This window comes from Ostrinia furnacalis, unplaced genomic scaffold, assembly GCF_004193835.3.
Source record: "Ostrinia furnacalis isolate ACB-3 unplaced genomic scaffold, ASM419383v2 OfSCF1918, whole genome shotgun sequence".
NCBI classification, from domain to species: domain Eukaryota; kingdom Metazoa; phylum Arthropoda; class Insecta; order Lepidoptera; family Crambidae; genus Ostrinia; species Ostrinia furnacalis.
Genome location: NW_021132157.1, coordinates 578,653 through 604,499, shown reverse-complemented (window position 1 = coordinate 604,499; position 25,847 = coordinate 578,653). Strand labels below are relative to the sequence as shown.

The 25,847-nt window shown below is 36.3% G+C and overlaps 1 protein-coding gene across 2 annotated transcripts in view; it reads left to right on the top strand.

Moving 5' to 3' along the window:
• LOC114354101 (laccase) overlaps positions 1–25,847 on the top strand; it is a 72,307-nt gene that overhangs the window by 40,709 nt on the left and 5,751 nt on the right. Inside the window, exons 2-8 of one of the 2 annotated variants that reach the window (XR_003655982.1) lie at positions 20,003–20,444; positions 21,806–22,090; positions 22,184–22,659; positions 22,840–23,024; positions 24,686–24,881; positions 24,967–25,179; positions 25,270–25,819. Coding sequence is in view for 1 of the 2 variants with exons in the window: in XM_028306358.1 (XP_028162159.1) it covers positions 20,003–20,444; positions 21,806–22,090; positions 22,184–22,659; positions 22,840–23,024 (1,388 nt within the window). In the remaining variant the exon portion in view is untranslated. The remainder of the gene's footprint in view (positions 1–20,002; positions 20,445–21,805; positions 22,091–22,183; positions 22,660–22,839; positions 23,025–24,685; positions 24,882–24,966; positions 25,180–25,269; positions 25,820–25,847) is intronic. The other variant, XM_028306358.1, reaches the window with a different exon arrangement.

The window sequence follows — 25,847 nt, the reverse complement described above, 5'->3', positions numbered from 1 at the left end:
TTCGATCAAAAAGTGCGTTTTGTCTAGGGGGGCTGGTGAGTACAAATGCGATGGTTTCAGCGCTCACCAATTGGCACCACTGACTTACGCCCGAGTGAAGCAGCAAATCGAACGCACAGCGTTGAATAGAGCTCTGCGCTTGGTTTATGTGTCACCCTGTTCGTCCACGCGAGACCTCATAGTAATGTTTGTGAATACGGGCGTTGCCACTAGCGACAGGACCTTGATCTAAATACTTTGATCATGATGACGTTTGTCTACAACAGTATTCAAACCCACGACTTGCGCTGTCACCCGATATATGAACCACCATGCCAAGCGGATATCGATATTGACATAATGTGTGTTTGTGTAGATTATACCTAATACTTAATTATTATAAAGATTAATAATAGCTCTATTATTGTTCAATAATTAAATAGGAAATTAGTACAATTATTTAATACTTATTATGTAATTAAACTAACTGCAATAATTTAAAAATATTGCCACATTTTATTAACATCCTCAGTCACAAAAAGTAAAGTTCATTCATTACAATTATGTAATTTGTAAAAAAAAAGTAAACAAGTCACATTATTTGCGATTTTCTAGTTTTTTTTATTAAATACTAATCAGGGTTAATCTAAACGCTCGGTAAGTATTGAAAAATTTCTTAACGTAATTTGGACTGATATTACCTAAAATAATCCTTGTAATAATATAGGTACGATTCATATTTATACACAATCTATTCGATGTACTCCTATTTAGGTACTTGCGTCAATAAATCAACTTGTTACATTGCAACCTTCAGCAAATCGTTTCTTCTTTGAAATGCGATTCTATTTTAATATAGTTTCCTCAACACTTTTGTATATGTTTTATTTATTGGAATGAAACACACGCACAAAATTAGTCTATTACACATTGTTATGAAACATATTAGGGCGGTAATTATACACAAAAATAATACACAACTATTACAGAACTAATAGAAAATTAGGATATTCATGCATTAGTAGGTATAATACCCCTCACTAAACTGCGACCTTTAGTAGTTAGCAAGTCCTCAAAAACTTATGTCCTGTTAACTCTATTAATTCTACCAAAATAAGCCCAACAAATGGCAATATTTCTGTAAAATGTAAAAAACAAGACTCCACCACGTGGCCTACATACATACTCGTAGTTATTAGGTAATAGTTAATTTCTTTTTTACGTATGATAATGATTACAAAATCAAACACTATCACGCTACCAATACGGTAGTTAAAAGAATTTCCAACTTCAAACTTGATAGACAGTTAGACAGCATATACCTGCTGCCCAATTTGTCTGTGAAACCGGTCGGTGCAAATCGTTATAACGATGTTAAATGCTCGCGAATCCTAATAATATTGTAAATGCGAAAGTTTATGAGGATGTATGTTAGCTAATCTTTCACGCAAAAACTACTGAACGGATTTTGATGAAACTGTACAGTATTATTGTTTACAAGAATGACACATAGGTTATAATTTGTAACGATCTGTGATAAACTTCAAAAGCAGTCTATTATATTAATATTACAAAGAGGAAAGATTTATTTGTTTGTTTTGAATAGGCTCCGAAACTACTGGACTGAATTGAAAAATTCTTTCGCCATTAGAATTTCAAATTATTCCTGATTAATATAGGCAATATAATATGTATGGATGGAGACATTCTGTGACCCACCGAAATTAACGCAAACAAAGTCGCGGGCATAGGTAGTGGTTAATAAAAAGGCAGGTCTGACCGACTTGCGTGTTTCGACCGAGGGCGCAAGGAGCCCACGGTCACTGACGCCACGGTGTTGACAGTGTTATACCATGCGCTTGCGTTTCCGTCAGGACGCGGCGACGCGCGACGTCAATATGGAGCAAACGTCAGGCCAGCCCTCTTCGTTTGATTACTGTAACTAAACCATGGAACCACCCCTTCAATACTGTGTCATTTTCAGTGACTTTATTTCTGATTTGCTTATAAGGAATTGGTTTTTAATGGTACAGTCGACAGCACAGACATATTTTATAACATATTTTCTGTTGAAAAAGCTCGCCTATTACAACTTAATAAGCTGCGCCAGTGTTTAGCTTTTTCAAAGCGTCGGTTGTCTCTACATTAACCACATAAACCACATAAACCACAAATGAATTGCGTTAAAAAGCTCAAATTTTTAAGAATAATAGCAATTTGTAAATACAATTCAAATTACTAATAATCCCACTAACCCCTCGTTGAAAGCTAAATATGCTTGTGTTATGAGTGGGTTCACCACTCAGATCATAGAACTGAGGTTCACCACAATAGTCGAGCGGCGGCGGTCTATTTAATGTTTATGATTCATTACTTGTGAAACCAAAAATATTTATTCTTGCACGAAATTTTAAGGACAACCTGTTCCCAAATTATAGCCCCCAATTAAATTTAAGTGTCGTACGACATTGATTGAAATTAAAGATTCGATTCAGAACCAGTCCGAACTACTACTTTCAAAGTCCCATATCTTGATATAATTCGACAGCGCAACCCAAAACATGATCCATTCGATATAATCGCGAGCAATCGATAGCAAATCAGTATTGAGACACGGACACGGAATTGCAAACTATATTTCAAGCAATGACATTCCATTAAGTACTTACAATTGGAGCTGAAACTATCTAATAATCGATTTATCTGTTCAAAGGGAAACAACACGGATTGTGCAAGTCGCAGTCGATATGGTTACACAAATGTAACAATAACAATAGGAACATAACCTTAATTGAGGTCAGTTTCATATCCTAAGTACCTACCGAATAATTTCCGACTTAGAGCAAAAGCTTTTCCAGCGCAGGTACTACGAGAAGGTAAATGAAAATTGCTGAAAGTTTCACTAGAAAACATTTAAACTACGTTTTACTTTACTTAGTCACTCCTAGCCTGTAACGTGTTCAATTGTAGATGGCAGATGTCAGTGACCAGTGTATACTTGCTTGTTGATGAAAAAATAACTATGTAGTCACATAAGGCAAGATCAGGGGTTAATGCGAGGGGATTACCTGAAACGACTCGTCCAAACGATAAGACTTTATTACTATGCCACTGTAGCTCATTTTCGACTAACTTCCCACTTCACCTTTAAACTTATGTCTGATAATATCTCTTGAAACGTTTACACAATCACACACTAGTTTACATTATGCTTCATATAAGCTCAAATACATACAGCCCTAATAGTCCTAAGTGACCTATACAGTAGCAGGTGACGTTGTGCAACTCTACACAACACATTATATTCTTCCAATTTTGGAATATGTAGTCCTATTTGCATAACTCCATCCAATTGTCCGACCCCGCGGGGCGCAATCGTATGAACACAGTCCTGCGCCGGCGACGCCTTGCCATTACGTCGTTATTCTGGTACTAGGGCCCTCATTATTTTATTATCGTAGCCCCACTGCAATTTGCGATTTCGATTGTAGAGTAACGATTTGACGCTAATCGCAGATAGATTGTCTGTGGAAGTCTTTATTAAGATTAATAAATTGACCGTTTTAGTCTTTGAAGGATTTTTAATAGACCTACTTATATCTTAGCTACAATATTTAAAGAAAATATGTTTTGATTACGTATTAGTATTTACATTCATTTAAATAGTTTAGCACACCGTGTCTGACATAATATCCCGTTCTAAAATACGTTGATGATCCACTCATTACAATAAAAGGATAGGCGCAAGAAATTATCTTTCATCTAGAAGCGTGCCGCAGTATTCAAACGAATTGAAATAAAATGGCCTCTGTAGATCTAGATTTTCGATAAGTAGACAGTAAGCGCTTAACGTGTTACGGGCATTATATTTACGTCTCTCTTAAGTGTCCGATAGAATCGCCAATATAAAGTTCACTCGCATTTTACGAGAGGTTAGCAAATCGAAATTAATAGAAGCGATAACCTATATCGAAATGAACAGCAGTCGGACAGATTCGATAGTTTATTGGATATGTTTATCTGCCTTTGCAATATCGAATTGTTAAATCATTTTATGCAATGAACAATTTGTTATTAATATTTATTATAAAATAAATACCTAATATCATTACAACGAATCGATTACATTTTCAATTCAAGAATAGTTTTGTAGAATTCCTATTGAATAAGTGCTTACATGGACGACCTACAAATAAACAGATTAATTTTTGGTGTTTACTTTCCGCCATGTTGGTAGCATTGCGCGGGTCAAAAAAAAGTAGCACTTTTATTAACTGAACATCTGGCTGTATGGCATAATGCCATTGCCTTTCCGCAAAAAAAAATTGAACAAAAAAGTTGCGGATTTTCGCGCGCTTTTTGTGAAAATGGTTTGTGTTGTTTGACAGATTTTCCAATTTAGTGTATTGAAAGAAGATTTTCTAATAATGATTTATTTTTGTATTTAATGGTGATTGGTGAGTGCCTTATTTACTAATAAAATGTGAATTTTATTATTTAATTTACATAAAACACGGATAGGATATCCGCATAATATCCATTAAAACGTTGTCCATTTTGTCCAACATGCTTTATTGCCGCAATTATTTGCAGCATTTTATTACTTGTAAAAGATGCTTAACCAGTCTTGATCTTGTATAACAGGCCAAGATCAATTAATTTAGCGCATTCACTTATTTACATAAAAACTGGCACAAAAGCTGTGACGGTGGGCGACCATGAACTGCGAAAACGCAGTTGACTCGATGTCAAGGGCATCGATAAGGCATAACCGAGTGATTGATGATAGTTATCGAATACTTTGATCCTTGAACTGGTACACTTTGGGTTAGCCCGGTGATATAATTATGAATAGGTATCTCTACATTTTTTGTCTCAGTTTATGTAGTAAGTAACCAGTTGAAGTAAGAACTGAAGATTTTTATGCGCTTTTTTGTGTGTTTCTGTTGAAAAGAAAATAGAGTTGTAGAGCCTATAAAATATTAAATGGGCCATTTGGCCTTCTCTTATAATTGTTACTTCTATCTGTCTGTTATAATTCTGAACTAAATAGCAATGAAAAAGACAATCATGACTCTTAACTGTGATTTTTAACACCTGATTACTTGACCTTAATTTTGAGCATTTTAGTACAACCTTGAGGTCCGACTGAATACACTAGAATACTACAAGAACATGAATAGACTTCGTACATACTTGTAATCAAGAGACCGTTTCCCAACACACGCTGAGCTTCGAAACAATACTCCAGTTGATACGCAGCCTAACCGCAAGCGCAACTCTATTTAGCGCAATTTCTTTGTCTTGCGCATGTCCAGTTGCTATCAAATCGCGAATTAAGGTGGAGGGCAATAGCACTTGCACAATCACATGTTTATGCCAACTAAAAAGTAGCTGGCCTTAAGTAGTTTTGAACGATAATTATTTTCATTTCGTGTTTTTGCACCTTGGGACCGCTGATCCGTGGTCGTTTAATTAAATGCCCTTGTGTTTTTATACGAGACATAATTTGGTATTGTTAGAGAAATAATGCCACTTTGTAGCCATTACCTATTGAAAATTACAGGAACAGGTCTCGGAATGAAAACGTTGCATTAGTTTGCTCGTAACCGCAGTCGCGTAGTGATTTCCTTTATGTAATTTGATTGAAGGCTACACAAAGTTTTGTTTTAAATTATCTGTACAGACCGCCAACCATTGATGATATGATTAAAAAAATAACAACCCCTGTAAAATCTAATAAATATACTGAAATTTGTTTCTGTTGAAAGTTTACTATAGTATACCTATATAGACAGTTTGACAAGCCACTCTTTCGATGTTCCTTCTGAGCTTCTTTAAAATGCTATTCTTAATTTTTTATTGAAATCCAATGATTTTTAGGTAGACGTAACAGATTCACGACTTGGTTAGTTGGTGTTTATAATAATTATGGTAAACTGATATTGGTTCAAGAGGTAACCTTTACTCTAACTGGGTCTAATTAAAGTTATGAAAAGCAGTCAACATGACTGATGGTATCACTGACAATTATTTACAAGGTGTTTACAGCCGTTTCATAATTATTTTAAGCCTGCATAGGAAACTTATCTAGGGCGATTAAGTCGTTAAAATATTGCCAAACATCGTTTACCTTTGTTTATACAGTTTAATTAATCAAATTAGGCAATAACTTTAGCGATTGATTCACAGGATTTTGATGCATATTTTTATATCTGACTAGCGTCCGCCCGCGACTTCGTACGCGTGGATCCCGTTTTACCCCCTTCATCTATCTTACGCGGTTTAGATTTTTTCATACAAATGTTTTTTCCCGCTAACTCCCGTTCCCGTTGGAATTTCGCAATATCCTGTTGTAACTAAGCTTTAAGTTTAGGTACTAAGGGACCTGCATGCCAAATTTCAAGCGTCTAACTTAAGCTGTTTAGATTTTTCATACAAAAGGATTTTCCTGGTAATTCCTGTTCCTGTGGGAATTTCGGGAATTCCTTTCTTAGTGCACCTCTACGGTACCTAAGCTACGTCCCTTATAAATTTCAAGTGCCATCGTTTAGCCGTTTAGGCTGTGCGTGGGTATGTCAGTGAGTCAGTCATACAAAAGGAATATCCCGCTAATTCCAGTTCCCGTGGGAATTTTGCAATATCCTGTTGTAACTAAGCTTTAAGTTTACTAAGGTACCTGCATGCCAAATTTTAAGCGTCTAACTTACGCGGTTTAGATTTTTTCATACAAATGTTTTTTCCCGCTAATTCCCGTTCCCGTAGGAATTTTGCAATATCCTGTTATAACTAAGCTTTAAGTTTACTAAGGTACCTGCTTGCCAAATTTCAAGCGTCTAACTTAAGCGGTTTAGATTTTTCATACAAAAGGATTTTCCCGCTAATGCCCGTTCCCGTGGGAATTCCTAAGTATCCTATAACCTGCCCAGGAGTATGAAGAATAATTGTACCAAGTTTCGTTAAAATCCGTCGAGTAGTTTTTGTTTCTATAAGGAACATACAGACAGACAGACAGACAGACAGACAGACAGACAGACAGACAAAAATTTTACTGATTGCATTTTTGGCATCAGTATCGATCACTAATCACCCCCTGATAGTTATTTTGAAAATATATTTCATGTACAGAATTGACCTCTCTACAGATTTATTATAAGTATAGATGAAAGATTTCACGATCTTCATATACCAACTCAATTTATAGCATCAATTTATACCTTTTTTGTTCTGTAATTGTACCTACTTATTATTAGTATAGTAAGTTTTATAAAATATAGAAAAATCTGTAACCAAATTCTGTAACCTGCTACTTAAATAACAAACCATATTCAGCATGTTCATTTGTTTTTTGTTCGCTTCGGACTTAACCAAAGTGGACGAATACGCCTATTAAGCAGATTACACACGATACGCAAAGAAAATTGCTGCCATTACCCGCCAGTGTCGTAAACCACTTCGAAACGTTTAAATGTTTTCAAACACTATCATCAAGGTTAGTTACTTTTTAAATTGAGGAGCACTAAGAAAGAATCGTGTTTAGCATAAAATCATGACGCCAATTTGAGTTATGTTTATTTTGTGGTTATGTTGTGTAAAATATTAACTGACCGTCGCCTGGACTGGTGGCTAGTTCCTAGAATGCTAGTTTGGTCTAACAGAAAAATAACTAATTTATTCATCAATATCTTGATAAGAATAATTTGTAGGTACTCCCATGTCGTTACTGTGACTGTTTATATTAATAACTTTTCTTTTTTATTACAGGTACGGACGTAACTACTTTGAATGGTACAGGACGAACGACTAACTTGGTAATGTACACAGGGAAGAAAATTAATTTCCCAAAATAGTAATTTTCATTTATCATCTGCATCTCGAGGAATGAAATTACAACTTCATATCTTCATATCATAATAGATGTCATAATCTACAAAACTCCATGGAATTTCTACCATAATGGTCCTTGTGCCCAAAACGGTGGTTGCGAAAGTCCGTGGGAGCGTGTTTTAGGAGCCTGAATAAATACGCTAATTATGCCAGTTTCATACAGATACTGTAATTGAAGTTTATGAAATCCTGTGTCAATTAAATCGTCATTAGTGTATCTTTTGGACGGACAATCATCAATAAAGTCACTTGCTTTTCGTTTGTGCTATTAAAGCTGGGTTTCACCATATTACTTTATCTATAACAAACTTCAAAAATCTGTCAAACTCCATACAAAAAACACCCGATATCGTTATAGTTACGGTTAAAATTAGATGGCGCAACTCAGCCTTAATCATTCTTCTAACAACTTCTACTTAACCTAAAAAAGCCGGCTGTTAGTTCGGGTGGTTATAAATAACGATAATGCATATTTATTATTGAAATTAGGCACGGAAGTATACTCGTATATAAACACTATCCTCAGTGCAGACAATGTAACTATCAAATGCTTTAAATATAGATTTCGCTTCCTTAATAACTAGCATGTTTTAAAAACTATTGGATACGTAATCGTCCAGTTATTTTGCCATTATCCTTTATTTATTATCTTTACACACAGCCGGAACTGTTTACACCAAATTGATACATTTATTGGAGGTTTGTTGCGATTATATAAATAAATTTAATTAAAAAACTTATTATGATTATACAATGCTATTAATTAGAGCAACAAAAGTAAACAGCCTTCTGAAAATGAGTTAATTCAGTTAAGGTATCGTATTATACAGGTATTGGTAAGAACAAATTCACGACACCTAAACCAAATGTACAAATTTCGATTTGGAGAAAATTTTAAGCACAAAGATCGAATAAAAGTTGAAAGGTCATAATAGAAAATGACATGCAAATTGTTAAAATGAATAAATAAATAATCGGTGTCATGATAGTCATCTTTTAGCGATATTATGAAATCATTGAATAGGATTATAACGAATTGTTGCTATTCATCTACTGCCCAAATCATTCCTTCACTTCTAATTTTCCTGTTTCAAGTCTGGTTGTAATTATTTTCAATTCAATTCGAATTAGTATAATTTGCCCTTATAATTGACAGCTCCTGTGCAATGCACTCATAATACTTACAGCTTGATGAATTTTTCCAGTAGCTATATCAAGGATACCTATTTCCATAACTCTTTTATTACATAATTTGTATCGCACTTGAATTTTAATCCATCGAAAGACTTTACTAAAAAGAATTTGAAAGACTATTTCTTGTAACTCTATCTTCAAGATATTTTTACGACAAAAGGCCCTATCTGTTCCTTATTTCTATCTTTAGCCTATGTCCTTATCCTATGCATAATATTCCCAATTCCTGTGCGAAAACAACACAAACAGACACAAAACCAAACTAACTTTTGCATATTGATAATAGGACTATTCTCAGCGTCAACTTTCTCTAAATAACTTATATGAATATTTAGGCCTAAGCCTTTGAGCTAAACAACTGCTTAACCGGTTCATCAACATAACATCTCTTCTTAGAACATACTACATAATACTATGCAATGTTACGTTTCTCTTTTTGCTATGATTTATTGCGTATTAATAATTACTTGCAGTTTTACATAACTGCATTGTAGCAGTAACGTTTCCCAGATTATGATATATGAGTAATATAATTGCTGTATCGTGTTGCTTTGAATGTTTAATTGTATCATTAGTTCGTATCTATCATTACTAAATGTAGGTTAGGAATAAGGATCCTCAAAACCTTAGGAACATTGTAATTTTACAATAATAGAGACTAAAATATGGCGATCTCCAGTGTGATGGATAGAGCTCAGATGTACCTATTTTAAGTTCTCTGCTATTGAATATCAACTGGCGTTCAATTCCGAGCTGATTTTTTGACATATTCAATGATCTTTCAACCTAATTTGGTACAATTGTGTACACTATGCCCTAACTCAGTGTCCAGTGTACAAAACCACATTTATCCGTTCATTAGCTCACTAGTTCGACCGTAGACATATTCACACGATGTTCGTGAAGCAATAGCCAAGCCATTTCGAACTCTATTCGTACGATATAAGATCAAATTCTCGTGTTTATGTAAGTAAGAGTGTAAGATAAATACAGTGTTACAGATATTTGCGTAATGTAGCGAAGACGGCTGAGTTCCGATTGAGTGAAATCGATCGTTAGTCTTGTGTTTGTTTGTTAATTTTAGCGTTTGCCTATTAATTAGTGTTACTCGATTTTCACTTTTCAAGCTGTGTTGACTTTGCTATTAATTGAAGAGTAACAATTGAAATGTTGTGTTTCTTAGCTGCATCATTAGCATTTTTAGAGTCTAATTGCGCGCAAATAAGACACTTCGTTCTGTTAATAATATGAATTAACTAAATCATCGTGCAAGATTAACGATACTGGTTAGTGATAAACATCTTTAATAGATAAGTAGAATGATAAATAAACTTTTTCTTTTACGATTTCAAGAAAACTCTGCTAAACTCTGTAGCTAATTTAGTTGCTTGTACGATAATATTGCAATTTTAGTATATCAACAAGTGCAACTGATCAACTGCTTTTGACAAATGTTGCTATTCGAAAATATTTATAATAATAGTAAACAATGCTTATCGAGCAAAACATTGTAGATTAAGTACCTCTACGTCTATTACATTTATTTTGAAGTAGTTAACTAAATAACTAAGATCAATTACGTAGGTACTGCACATTAAACACACGATGCATCCAGAATCACGTTGTAACGATCTCCTTAAACTTTAAACTTATGTTAGCGGTTAGTGCAATCTTGATTTAATTTAAATATTCAAATTATCAAACTATTGCTATTCCTAATACACAATCCACTGTACTGTACACTATTAGATTTGAATTCAATTAAATTACAAAATACGCTTTTAGGTCAACCTAAATTGCATTGAACTCGAAACAATTTATTATCTTGATACTTTTAAAACCAAAAGAGATGTTTCTATAATACGCTAAACTGCAAATATTATAACCAGATTTAAGTAAGGCTATCGAATAAAATTATTTAACTATAATATAAACAAACACAGATGTCATAAACACTTACAATCTCGGTCGCATCTAGAGTAGTTTCGAGGTTGCAAGTTCATTTCTCGTGATTCACGTGGTAGTTGCACTCTTGCGCAACCCTCACACATAAGATTTGCATCTTGCGTACAAACCGGCGCATGAGTCAAGTCAGACTGCGATCATAGCAATGTCGGTTGCACATCAGATTATACATTTTTGAACCAATATAGCACCAATTACAACTAGATAAGGATGTAAATAGATGTGCCTTCTTCAGTAAGATTATTAGGAATTCGAATGGTCCTGTTAGAAACCCACAAATCAGTATATATATCGAAATACGTTACTACTTTATTTCATATTTTCAATTGAAATACCTCTCTCTATCTCATGCAACTTTTACTTGAATCAGCAATAAATATTTTTAAATACTTCAAATATTGGAAAATATGTTTTCAACGAGTATTAAACATTATCTTCATTAACAATCCGTTTTGCGACACCTTCGCTGATATTTGTAGCTCATCATTTTTATGAATTAGCACTAAATTAAAAACTGATCGTTAATTCCAAACATACGATCGCTTAAACTCAAAAACGGTTCATAAAAATCTTTTCAACTCGAGCTTAGGTAATAAATCCTCGAAATCGATATCACTTTTTAACTAGTACTAACTAGAAGAAATCAATCGCTTGATTGACTGTTTACATAACGCCGCTCGTAAATTAAGATAGACCAACTTTCGACATGCCTCGTTCAGAAGGAGCTAACAAATCAACAGTCGATTTATCTTCTTGATTTTAAGATTTACTAACTTTTGGCGCGGCTCTTCTCGCTTTATACAAATAAATCGGCGTTTAAAGTGATGTGACATCAGCAAGTGTGTTGGCTAAATCTGAAACTGGAGTTCTCAGCCGTTTTGGAAAGAATCCAAAATAAAAAATATACAATTTCTTCTTAAAGAAGACGCCAGCGTTGTGTATTCGATGTTTTTTTTTTTGCAGTAAGTATTTATGTCTAATGGGTAATAGTGCTATGGCTTAACTAATTAAATTATGGGAATAGCCTTCAGCGTCAATGCCTGATCGCCATAACATTCGTAACGGACATAAAATATTATTGCTGCAACATTTTATTGCATAATATCTTTTGCGATACATATTTTGGTAAAACTCCCGCGAAACGTTTAGTAACTACGCTTTAGTGTCTTTAGTATTGAAAGCAAAACTAATTACTAAGACATACGAGTACTTAAAGGTAATCATTGTAAAATAAACTGCAATAATAGTAAACTAAGAAGCACTAACAGCAAATTGCGAGCATCGTTTATAAAATAATAGACACATTTCATTACTTAACTCTACACCTAGATAAACAGAGCAACGTTTCTCAAAGTATCGGATTTATTGTAACTTATTATTCACTTAATGTAGAACCCCAGTAAGGCTACTCTTGGACTTCTATAGCTTATAAAAATATGTAATATACTTATTGAAGCATAAGCACAAGATTGCACGAAAAAAGTACGTGGACTCGAATTGTGATTATTCGTGTTTGAGTCATCCACTACCATGTTGAGGACCACAGTCCTGAAATATGTCTAAGGAACAATGGTATTTGTTTTAAGTAGTTTCAATGCACCCGAAGTTTATCGTAGTGAAAGCAACACGAAGATTGCACACCCACGGGAGCGCGTGCGCACTGTTGCTAATGGTAATTACATACCTAGTTATAGCTTTGAATATTAATGAGATTGTTAAGCATATTAGCTCCTATTTGGAGCTGATTTATATTGCAGAGTGAACTGAATGTATGGCTAGAGAACATGCTTCTCGTAATTGTTCGTTGGTTAGTTAAGTACTGATAAGAATTATTGTTTTTTCTCTGTTTAAATTATTACGTGCAAAAATAGATGTGTCTTATTGCTATAGGTAGAGGTATGGGAGCGGCACGGGATGGTGCTTTTGAGACGTCAAACGTCAGCGAGACTTCAGTCAGCAGATCTCTGTCAGATTTGTATGATATGTCACGTCATAATATGTCAATGTCACCCCTCCCGTGCCGCTCCCATACCTCAGGCACTGACTCAGTTAAGCGCTAGACTTAGTAGTGTTGACTCGTGATTTGTCAAAATGACATACGCCATAAAATAAATCAGCAGCAGCTGTATTGTAGTAAGAGAGCTCAGCTGTTGGAAAGTGGCCTTCACGTATATTATACAGTATACTCTTATACAGGTTGATTTTTCAAGGGTGTCCTTTAAATTCAACATTTTTTATTTCATACTCGTACATTGACTGGTTGCGGTTTGCGATTAAAAAGTTAGTCCTTCCCACTAATTTACCAAGTCATGTATGTCATTACCCACTTCCTAGAATTTGATCCTTGTGAACCCCGTAACCAAATTAGGATTTCCTTTGTAAAACCGATGAAATAAAGCTGTTCTTTTCAAGGCGAGAATGAATAGGCACTAACAGGGCAGATTAATATGTACCATCCTAGACAGCATCTCACTTAATATCAGGTGCGATTGCCTGTCTTGTTCTGCATAAAAAACGCAGTTCTATTTTTTACCGCATTTGAATAAAATTAGATATATATTAGTATTCAAGTATTCAACCGACTTCAAAAAAGGAGGAGGTTATATTTTCGACTGTATGTATCTTTTTTTTTCTATATATTTTGCTTCTAGTTTCGAATCTTTCTAGTCACGCTAGAAAATTCACACTGTATCCAACTTCGCACGTTTCCTCTAAGTGAACAGGTTAGGCGCAATCAAAGTGTAAGTATCATATTTCCACTCTCCACAGCGTGCGATTAAGTCATTCACATGTATAATTTATAAGGCCCGGTGTAATGTTACCTACTACAAGCTTGATGTAAACCGGCAGCCTATTCATACTGTTTAAGCATAAAGTACGATGTTGCTGAAAAGTTTTGATGCTCTGTTGCGTTGCAAAAGAGGTACTAACGATATAGAGCCTTGCTATTTACTAGTTCGCATATGCAAACGCAAGCGATCGAGAAAAAGTCCTGAGTATGCATTTTATTTTTGCTTCTTAGGGCGAATTCTGTATGTCGTTGATGTGGATTCATCGCTACAAATTCATACACGACATCTGATTGCTATCGCGCACGCAGGCTGTACGCGTTGGTTTGGCCGAACGTTTAGCTAAGACGCAAAATTAAAATTATTGAATCTACTCATTTAGAAATAAGTGACAATAAGTATCGTAGGTGCTATTAGCTATTTTACATTCTCGTTTTACAACTTCGGAAAAGATTTCTAAATACAATAATAAATGTGATTGTCGACAAGCTAGTTAGGCTCGACTTAGAGATTAAAATAAAAATAAATTATTAGGCAATTAATTAGTGAATGTTGATAAGAATTTATATTTTTTCTGCCGGTAGTAAAATGTATTATCAATAAGTAGATTTAAGTATAATACATTCTGTCTAATTAGTTAATTAAGATTTTAGGAACAATCATGTAATACGTACCTTCCGGATGTAACAGTTGTTACTACTGTTAATGAATTCTACGTAATATATTAAGAAACAAGTGAAATTGGTATTTTTTATTAATAGGCAGTATTATATGAATTACTTCAAGAGGAGAGCGTATCTTTACCTTAAAGGCCGGCAACGCACCTGTAACGCCCCTTGGTCTGCTCCTCCTGTCACATAAAAAATAAAAAAATAAAAAAACTTAACATAACTTCGCCCACTCTGATCAGCCTGGGAAGTAGCACATTTCCGGAATAATTTCTGTAACGATTTCGTCGAAAGTGTCCAACTCACAAACCACTAGAATATGGACGCGTCACTAAACAAGTGGTTGCTAAACGAAAAACTATAGCTTTCTTCAATATAGAGTGACTATACCTACCGCAGTTAGTTCCCAACCCATGGTCGGCAACAACCGAAAAATGGCTGGCGAAAGGTTTCAAATTATGCCGGGCTAATATTAAGGTATTGAGATAATATTAGTCCTAGGATTGAAAAAGACATTAAATATACATTAAATCGAAATTGACTCAAATTCAAAAACAAAATATTATGTTTTCCATTAAAATAATGTTTATAATAAGATTATATTAGTTTTTAAAACAGTTTGTTGATAGAGCTCGTGTGAACAAAAAATAAGTCAAAGCGGCCCCTAGTCCAAAAAAGGTTGTAAACCACTGCACCAAACGGATGCTGGCCAGACAAAAGCCATCCATCTACATCGTCCTGCGGATATCTCCGCTACCGAGTCAATCCATTGAGTGTTATCCGCTTCAGAGTTTTCACTTTCACCGTTTTCCGGTCTAACGACTCCAGACTTAGTAAAATTTTAGTGCTTCTAACACTTATATACAGCTATAGTGAAAAGAAAATGCAATTAGGTAACCGTCTGCCCGTATTAACGACTTCCGAGTTCGGCCATACTCATTTATTGCTGATGTTTATGTGTGTGTTTATAGACTTAACATGTGAGGCTAAATAATAAATACTGTTAATAATTAGAAAATGTTCAATTGGGGAATCCAAATCTGATAATATTACAAGTAAAAGTTATTTTACAGAATCGAAAAACATGTTTGATTGTTGTGCATGAAATACATCGAAAACATTGAGAAAGTGCTTTTAAGCAAGCATTGACAAAAACAGAGTTGTGCTTGTGCCATCTTACTTTATCTTTGACAAACGTTAAAAATCTGTCATACTCCGCACCGGTTATCGTTAACGTTACGGTTAAAATAAGGTGGTGCAACTCAGCCTTAGACATCTATAGGTAGAATATTTATACACTCTTTTTATACGGATCTAATTAATGCTAAGATTTGTAAATGTATCCATATTAAAGAATTAACAGTAATTCTTGTTCACTTTAAAATTCCACAGAGCAATGTGTTACACATACTTCACTAAGGTATACCAGTTTTGTCGCTATCAAATACGTAGGCGTTAGTAAGTGGCTCTAAAAAATTAGGCCCCTAAGAAAAAACATTTAAAAGAAAAATATCCGAGCAAAATATTCTTGAAATGCAATACTGAGCCGCAGCAAATGTGCATGTTAATTACTTATATCCTTTTCTAGTTAAAACGACATAATTATATACATACTACTCCATTCATACGGATTTGAACGTTCATTCAAGTATTTGTGAATAACCGACAAATGCTTAAGCAAACGGTTCAGAAATTTCCTCTAAAGGAAATTACATTACTAATAAGATCATTTCATGAGTAAGAACCTTCAAGCATCTATGGATACTTATTTATTATAAAATATCGAAGTTAAACTGATTCGACTAAATCAGCTGAATGAGATCAACGATCGATATGTACACCTCAGTGAGCGTAATAAGGCAGAAAAGTTCAGCCGGCTACATTAAAAGCATTGTGATTAAATTGTAAGCTTACTCAAACTTAACATTAAACAGTTTTGATGTTATGAAATTACCGAATTAACTTTACATTGAATATGTTTATGCAGACGGCCTCCATTCAAATCATTTATTATCATTAAAACCAGTATCCTTAAACGCAAAAACTGTTCAGTTAAAACAATATTTGATAGAGAAAAATATGCAATACTTCACGCATTCTCTAGGTACAAACTTACGTCAACCTATATCACAAGCAAAGGGTAGTGTCAAAATCGCAATTTGTATTTTTAATGTAATAATTTTCGTACTTACCCTCGTGATAATAGATACCCTAGTAGGATTAATGTATTGAAGAGCTGTTTTGATAGCTTTTTAAAGAATCGAAGCTCAATTTGGCCAAGAAGGCAAAACCATAACTCACTACCTACAAGTTACAACTGATTTTAATGAAATCATTGTCTTAAATGATTGATAAGCTCTTCTCATTGTTCAATGCAAAAATGCAACCCGACCTTCAACTAATGAATTTTGATTACGCCTAATTGACTGTATCGGTAATCATTTAAAACACGACCTTTTGATAGTATCCTTTCTTAAACGCCCACTTTGGGCAGAAACAATCAATCAGTAAAATGACGCCTCAATAACGCCACCATGATAATAGAATATGATATAGAGTTTTGCTGTTAATGTCAATTTAAGCTTGGGCCTAAAGAACGGAATACGAACCTCCTCCTGTCACTCTCATCTGAGGGCGTAGTGTGAGTTTACTCTTTTCACTAGTAAGCGCGTTAAAAAAACATATGAAAAATTTTGTTCTTGCCGCTAGGGCGCGCTGTACAATCCGTCATACATACATTTATTGACATTTGTTTATAGTTCCAAAATACTGGACTGTCCTGTCGATGACATTGACAGTGGGGCGCCACCGTCAATACCGGATCGCTGGTTCAGATTTTTGCCATGTTGGAAACCATATAGTTGAACGATGGTAGCGCCCCCCTGTCATTGAGTTTGGCGGGACAGTTCAGCGTGGGTCATCTATACGTGCTCACTAGTGACGACGTTTGACGTAAACTCACACTAAGCCCTCTAGTCAATGAGATACCTTGTTAGAACAGCGTCATCGTCTTCAAAGGAAGAAGAAAAGGAGGCAGTACAAACGAAAAATTAGAAGACACTAGTAGTAATAAATTAGCACTAGAATCATCAATGAAAATAAACTCAATTCACCAACACATTTAGCGGTCAAGATAAACGTTTTCGGTTGTTATTTATAGTAAACGGCGTAAAATATCGTTAATCAAAAAGGTAATCTTGATACAATCGCCGAAATAAACGTATAATTTTCACGTGCAAATGTAGACACGTGAAGAGCGATTAAAATCAAGACGAGACGTAGCGTGGTTTAGTATGGCCACGACGAATCGCAAACAGCTAAATTGAATGCCAGCACGATTTAATTGAACATGCATCAATGCATGTAATGTATCTAGCCCCTAAAAGAAAAAGTTTTTATTCTAATAACTTTGAGTCACTGGCCAGTGTTATGTTTAAAACTCTACTAATCGAAAAATTTTTATCGTTCTGTTGTCTTACCAACGAATAATACAATTTAATAAAGTTAAATGCGTTGCGTTTGCGTTTAAATTCATAGTACGGCACTAAAGTCCTTTATAATTAGCTACAAATCACTATTTATAACTCTAGAAGTATTATGAAATGGAGGAAATTGTTCATCTCGTGCGCTATATAAAGCGGCAAAAAATGCCATCTACCACGCATGCATTGTCTAACGTAAGAGCTTTTCCTATTACAAATTCGTCACAACGATTTTTTACGTAATTACACATCATTGTTGCGCGTTATGTTGCACATAAAATCGCTTCTCAGTCATTCTAAAATCAGGAAGAAACTTTCTTTGGGCGATTACTAAAACCACATGGCAACCGCGGTTGCCGCTGCAACTATCGCTAATTTGTAATCTATGGTCTGGCTGCAATTTATCGCGGTTGATCTAATAAATTACTCATAAACTAGCCCTAAGGTAGCCAAGTGGGGCAGTAGGCGGAATATTTAAAGGAGATAATGCTTGGGCTTGGGATATTTATGGAGCCTAATTTAAAGCCTTGAGCGATTATGGTAACTGTTGTATTGACATAATCGGGGTACGTGACTAATATAAGGAAACAAAACAAAATATTTGAAACTTTGAAACGGTGACTACTTGCCCCTCGATTTCATGGAAACTGCTTAGATAGAATAGGAAAAATTCCCAAATTAATGAGTTAGCATATTTTAACAAAAAGATATTTTTCCAACGTGAGGTGTGTTGTACTATTTTATTTAATAATAACCTGCTTTGAAATGTGCTGCTTTAAATTAGTAACTAAAGTCAAAGGTTTAATATAGAGTGACGTAATCAAAATCGTGAATTTCGATCGGGCGATATCGAGGCATTTAACGTTAAGGAAATAAAAGCACACTCGAGCCAAGGTTTGTCCAAAACTGTAACGATATCGGACAATCGTTCGATGCAAATTGTGCAACTGTAACTGTATCGAAATGTAATACAGGGTAGGTGATTATAACTGGATGCATAATGGTCAATTAATGTTCTATGGTGAACAGTAACAAGGAAGTAAAAGTCCTTAATTTAATGAAGTCCCCTGCTGGCCATGTTGCGGAATAGTCGTGATGACATGAACTGTGGCATGTTTAGACATAGTTAACGAGAGCAACCAGATCATGGCGAAAAGTTCTACTCATTTGTTACACTCTTGACAAAGTGGTCATGGTCGTCATGACTTATGATTTGCAGAGAGTCTCACGTCACAATATATCGCCATAACTGTCAGATTGTCAGTAAATTAATTAACTAGAACCAAATCGCAAAATTTTATTTCACTGCCTTGAAAAATACTCGTATTAGAAATATCTTCCGTACTACCTGAAAAGTCCAAAAAATATAAGTTTGCAAAGGCGTCTAGAATGAAAAATAACTAGGTGAGAATCGTTTCACCTTTTGTAATTGTTAGTTTTTGTGTAGTGTGCAATGTTTTTGTTTTGGAAATGTAACTTACTCATTGTTTTGACAAAAAAAAACAACCTGTATTATTGCGCCAGCCACTACCGATATCTTATCGTAATCCAAAGATAAGTAAAGTGTTTTAGATTGTTTACTTGTTTTGTTTATTGTTTGTTTTCGTCAGGCTAGACTGTGCGACTCGTAGGGAATTCACATTAGCGCACCTGTCGAGGCTTTATCTAATGGACTTATCACCGTGCATTGCGGCTGACAAATGCCTTGAGAAAACGCCGCGATCGCAGATAGGGCTTCGAGCGGATCGCTGTTTACACAGCACTGTTGCCTAATAAATCACATAACATTATACGACTGTAAATATAAAGTTTATATATGGATGGACGTTGATTTCAATCCCATTTACGTGTTTTAATTCGCTTCGGTATTACATGATCTTTATTTAGACTTCGTCAAAAATCACAACTATGTTTGAAAACTTTAAATAACAAACAAGCTAAAGATTACAAAAATAAAGAACTTGAGTAATTACGATTGCATAAATAAAGAAATCATACATTACATGTTAATAACGTTTTGTTTTTCTTTCTTCCACAGAAGCCCTGAGCACTGCCGATGACCAGTCAACCTCAGCATCATGGTGGCAAGCAGGAACAGCGACTCCATTCAGAGACAGCTCGAACACCTTCTCCTCAACCCACGGCTTGGTCCAGACACACCCGGGTATCAATGACCCCTTCGGGTCTTTCGGAAGCATTGGAAGCACTATCGGGCCGTCTTCCAACCCGTTCGCCCAAGCTAGCGGCAGCGGTCCGCTCAGTGGGGGAATCAGGAACAACCCACTCCCTCCTCTGGCGAGAAATGTCAATGGAAAGACCACTCTGAAACATCTGGACTTCACCAGCAGTGCCACAGCTGAGTTGAGGAGGAACCCAGCGTTGTCTGCTCCTGATGAGTGCGCGAGAGCTTGCCGAGAGAACGAGCCCCCAAGGATCTGTTACTACCACTTCACTCTTGAGCTCTACACCGTTTTGGGAGCGTAAGTATTATTGTCTTGCTATTCATCATCATCATCATCTCAGCCATAGGATGTCCACTGCTGAACATAGGCCTCCCCCAATGCTTTCCATGTTGCCCGATTGGTAGCGGCGTTGTTGTCACCATTTATGATTTCATCATGATTACTGAGTACAATTTCATTCAGTATAAATCTTTTACTATCTAACTACATGCCACTAAAACAAATCTAATCCTTGTCTGATAACCGTAAAATTCATGATGGCTAGTTGGTTTAATTAAGTGCATATCTGTCATCTAACTTCAGGAAGTTATATTAATCATACAACAAAATAATAAAGTCTTAAACGCTGAAAGTAATTCATTCACTTACACAATATGAATACATTATGGTTCCAAACATTGCCTATGTGTATTCGAAAAGCATTAATTTACACTTATATAATTGCATTTATATAAAACGCATTCTAGGTATGTTTTTGATGGTTATAATATTTTAATTGCATCATAAATATTAAGTTGCTAATTAAAACAACTCTTAATTTATGAGCGAACAATAATTACCACACTGTTATATCAAAACTTCGATTTAGTGAACTAAATCATTCCGGGAACTCTAAGTTATTTACGAAAACCTCATTTCCATTGTAACACCAAATCCAGCTAGACTAATCTACATATGTATTACATAAAACCAATAGAAAATCAATCTGTAATTCCAACCGCATTGTACACACCGAATTATATTAGCTACCTTTCAAGATCAAAACAGTTAAACTGGAAACAATTCCATTGAATTTAATAATAGCAAGAGCAACATTCACATTCACAATGGGAACGTTCCGACTTATCGCACAAAATCTTTTAAAACCTTAAGTAATTCCTTACCTAACTATTCGCGTAATCAAGTCATCTGTATCACGATGCCCATATTCTACGATTTTCGGGGCTCACGGAAAGTCGTGCTAGGAAAAGAACGACCTACAGACCGACTTTTTCACTTTGCACATTTTACGCTTTACTTCACACGGCCTGCTAAATGCATAGGTTTCAATGCCGAACTCGAATGTACGTGGAATGAACCAAATTCCGCTGAAGCACGTAATTGATAGGTGACGACAGACCTTATGCAAACATTGGTGTTTCATGATAGTATAGACTGAAGAAACTGTGGTGTAACCACAACCATACAAAATTGATAAGGGAAACTACTTTCAAACTTATGTCACAGTTGCAGCTAGCCCTCAGTTTCTCGGTAGACGATAAAATTGCACCGCCTTATCTTTTACCATTGACTTTTTGATTGGCTGATTGGTGACCCAGTTGTCAAGAAGTTAAATAACCTAAATGCGTTTTCAATCATCCTTTTTCATATTATTTCAGGGCCTGTCAAGTGTGCACTCCAAATGCAACCAACGTCGTGTGGTCCCACTGCCAGTGCGTATTGGCCGATGGAGTCGAGCGTGGTATCCTCACCGCCAACAGAATGTTGCCTGGACCTTCCATCCAAGTTTGTGAGAACGACAAAGTGGTCATCGACGTAGAAAACCACATGGAGGGTATGGAAGTCACCATTCACTGGCACGGTATCACTCAGAGGGGATCCCAATACTACGACGGTGTACCTTTCGTTACCCAGTGTCCAATTCAACAAGGAAACACTTTCAGGTTCGTACACCACCACATTGCATTTTTCAAATTCAATATAAAGTAGCGGTTAATCATATCAGGAATGTAATGTTTGAATTTCTCTGATTACAGATACCAATGGCAAGGTAACGCTGGTACACACTTCTGGCACGCGCACACAGGTCTTCAAAAACTTGACGGTTTATACGGTAGCATCGTCGTCCGTCAGCCCCCATCCAAGGACCCCAACAGCCACTTGTACGACTACGATCTGACCACCCACGTCATGCTGATCAGTGACTGGCTCCACGAAGATGCTGCTGAGAGGTACCCGGGCCGTCTGGCCGTCAACACCGGACAGGACCCCGAGTCTGTGCTGGTCAACGGCAAAGGACAGTTCCGAGACCCCAACACTGGATTCATGACCAACACACCTCTTGAAGTGTTCACCATCACCCCTGGAAGGAGATACAGATTCAGAATGATCAACGCCTTCGCATCTGTGTGCCCAGCTCAAGTCACGTTCGAAGGCCACAACCTCACTGTAATAGCTACTGACGGTGAACCAGTATCCCCAGTTCAGGTCAACACAATCATCTCATTCTCAGGTGAGTTGTTTAGTTTATTTATTCAATTATTAATGTTTATCTTCTTGTTAGGCAATAATGAAGCAAATGAAGTTAATATTACTACCAATTTCCCTCCCCACGACGTTTTTATAATTACTTTTAGAACATTAATGATTTGCATTGCAAGAAATTTAAGTCGTTATCTTTGTTACGTTACAGGTGAACGTTACGACTTCGTTATCGAGGCCAACAACATTCCTGGAGCATATTGGATCCAAGTGCGCGGTTTGGGAGAGTGTGGTGTCAAGAGGGCCCAACAGCTGGCCATCCTTAGGTACGCCAGGGGACCCTACCAACCGTCGACGCAAGCACCGACCTACGACGTCGGCATTCCACAGGGAGTAGTAAGTGCTTTTCAAATCTGTGTATATAAATCTTGTACCATATTCAAAAACAGACAGTTTAAATTAGATGCTGTATATACATGATCATCTTAGTTAAGAGCTAAGTAGGGGGTTACTTCCACATATTTAGAGGGGCTACCGTGAATTAGCTAAACGCAAAACTAAGGACAGTAGTTGGTTATTAATTGGCGGATATTGCAGACTGGATTCTTGGTGCCGACACGACAACCTCGATAAAATCTACCGCGCTCGACTTTGTTGCAATTGCTTGCTCAAACTTAAGTACGAACGCCACGGCAAATACGAGTTTCGCAGTAATGACTTTATTACTTTAATTATTAAAACCAAAATTATTTACTCTAATTAAATTATTGAGTAACTGATCGAATTGAATCACGTGATCTCTAGTTAGAGCCGTTTGTAAATAGTATGTAATTTAAGACTTATTATCGCAATTATGTCTGTAGATTTGTTCATTATAAATAGCAATCTCGTGTTTTATTCAATTTTATATTTTCTGGAGCAATATTGAAAGACGGTGTAAATTACATATAATTTCAGACAGTTGAATCAAATGAACATGTATTATGAAAGCGTAAATTTCGTAAATGCCAAATAAACTGCAATATTTTCACTGTTTCGTAATCACGATCATAATAATATAGCAGTGCTCCTACTGCGTGTATTTAGAAAAGGTATCTGTACAAATACAAAATGCCTAGGTACAGATTATTGGCACAGTACCCAGTAGTTGATCAGTACCTACCAACACTGATGGAATATTAGTACCTAGTTGCCTTAAGTAGCGTAGTTGTAGAATATGCACGTAAATTAGTAATTGAGAATGTTACTAGGTATGCAAAATCACTTGAAACCTATGTTACAGTTAAGCTTTTACATATACAAATACATTTGTTTTTATTTCATTAAAAAATACCAAGTAGTTATGATTTTATAGGCATTCAAAGTTCGCTTAAATATCGAGACCCGCCGACGGTCACGTGACCCCGCGTGACGTACATTCACAGTGGCCGCTCACTAGAAAACGGATATAAACATACTTAAATACATTTTTTTTGGAAATACATACTTATTATACATATTAACACCCAGACCCATCACAGAAATTAAAATTGAACCAAACCCAAACTTGATGCGATTGTGTCGTTTTATTGCGAATTACCTTCCAGCTCCATCATCAGACCCTGATTACTATATAGAATTAAAGTACTCATCAATACAAAACTAACGAGCCCAAACTCGATGGATTTAAGTCGTTTTATCATAGAGTTCCTATGGCCACCTTCCAGCTCCATTATCAGATCAGCTCCACGTCTTCATAATATTGCATGGTCATCCAAATCGCATGTGTATGCGAAATTTCAGCTTAATCGGTTGCCCGGAAGTGGGTCTTAATTCAGCTTGCAAGATTCCACCCATACAAATATGAGCCAGTCGTTGTAATATGACGTCACGCGCATTAAATGGCGGGCCGGCCGCCGCCCGCACTTTTAAAATTCAATATCTTGGAAACTAATTGACGTATCGAAATAATTCTTTCACGTGTATTTTTTATTTTTAACGGAGAATACAGAAAGCTAAAAAACAAAATTAGTGAACATTCTTCATTGCACGTACCTTTCTCCCCACTAACTCTCCAGGTGATGAACCCACTGGACGCAAGGTGCAAAAACCCAAGAAACGACGCTATTTGCGTCAGCCAATTGAAGAACGCCAGGAACATAGACCCTGCCATTCTGCAAGAACGACCAGACGTTAAGATCTTCTTGCCTTTCCGATTCTTCGTATACAGGCCAGAGATGTTGTTCCAGCCCAACACTTACAACCGGTACTTAGGTAAGCTACTCAAACAACTTTTGCACCTTAATCGTTATATTGTAAATATCTATATTTGTATTAACACTTAAACCTGTTTTAACAGTGGCCCCGTCTGGCGATCATGTTATCAGTTTGATTGATGAAATATCCTACATGTCTCCTCCCGCACCGCTCCTCAGTCAGTACGACGACATTAACCCTGAACAGTTCTGTAACGGAGACAACCGACCGGCGGACTGTGGACAAAACTGCATGTGCACCCACAAAGTCGATATTCCCCTCAACGCTGTAGTCGAAATCGTACTCGTAGACGAAGGTAATACATTATCCAAGCTTCAAATCAAGTTTAATTATCTAATTAAAAATACGGACGTAAAAAATTAATTATGCTCCTTTCGCTTTCCAGTTCAAATTGCAAACTTATCTCATCCGTTCCACTTGCACGGATACTCATTCAACGTGATCGGTATCGGCCGGTCGCCTGACCAGAACGTGAAGAAAATCAACTTGAAGCACGCTCTTGACCTGGACAGGAGAGGTCTGCTCGAGCGTCACCTGAAGCAAGGGGACCTGCCTCCCGCGAAGGACACCATCGCCGTCCCCAACAACGGATACGTCATCGTTCGTTTCAGAGCCAACAACCCCGGCTTCTGGCTGCTCCACTGCCACTTCCTCTTCCACATCGTCATCGGCATGAGCCTCGTGCTCCAAGTCGGCACCCAAGCCGACATCCCTCCCGTCCCTCCCAACTTCCCCACTTGCGGAGATCACCTTCCTCCGATCTCGCTCAACTAATTAGGTTCCTAGAACATTTTTCAGTTCTGTATGTGCAAAAACAAGTACAGTAGTTGATTTATTATGTTAACTAAGTGTAAATTTATGTTTGTTTTGTGTGATGTGATCGGCGATATCGAAGTGCTCGATTTCGCCATTTGTGTTTATTTTATATTAGAATGATTCCNTTTAATTGCTCAATCAAGTCTT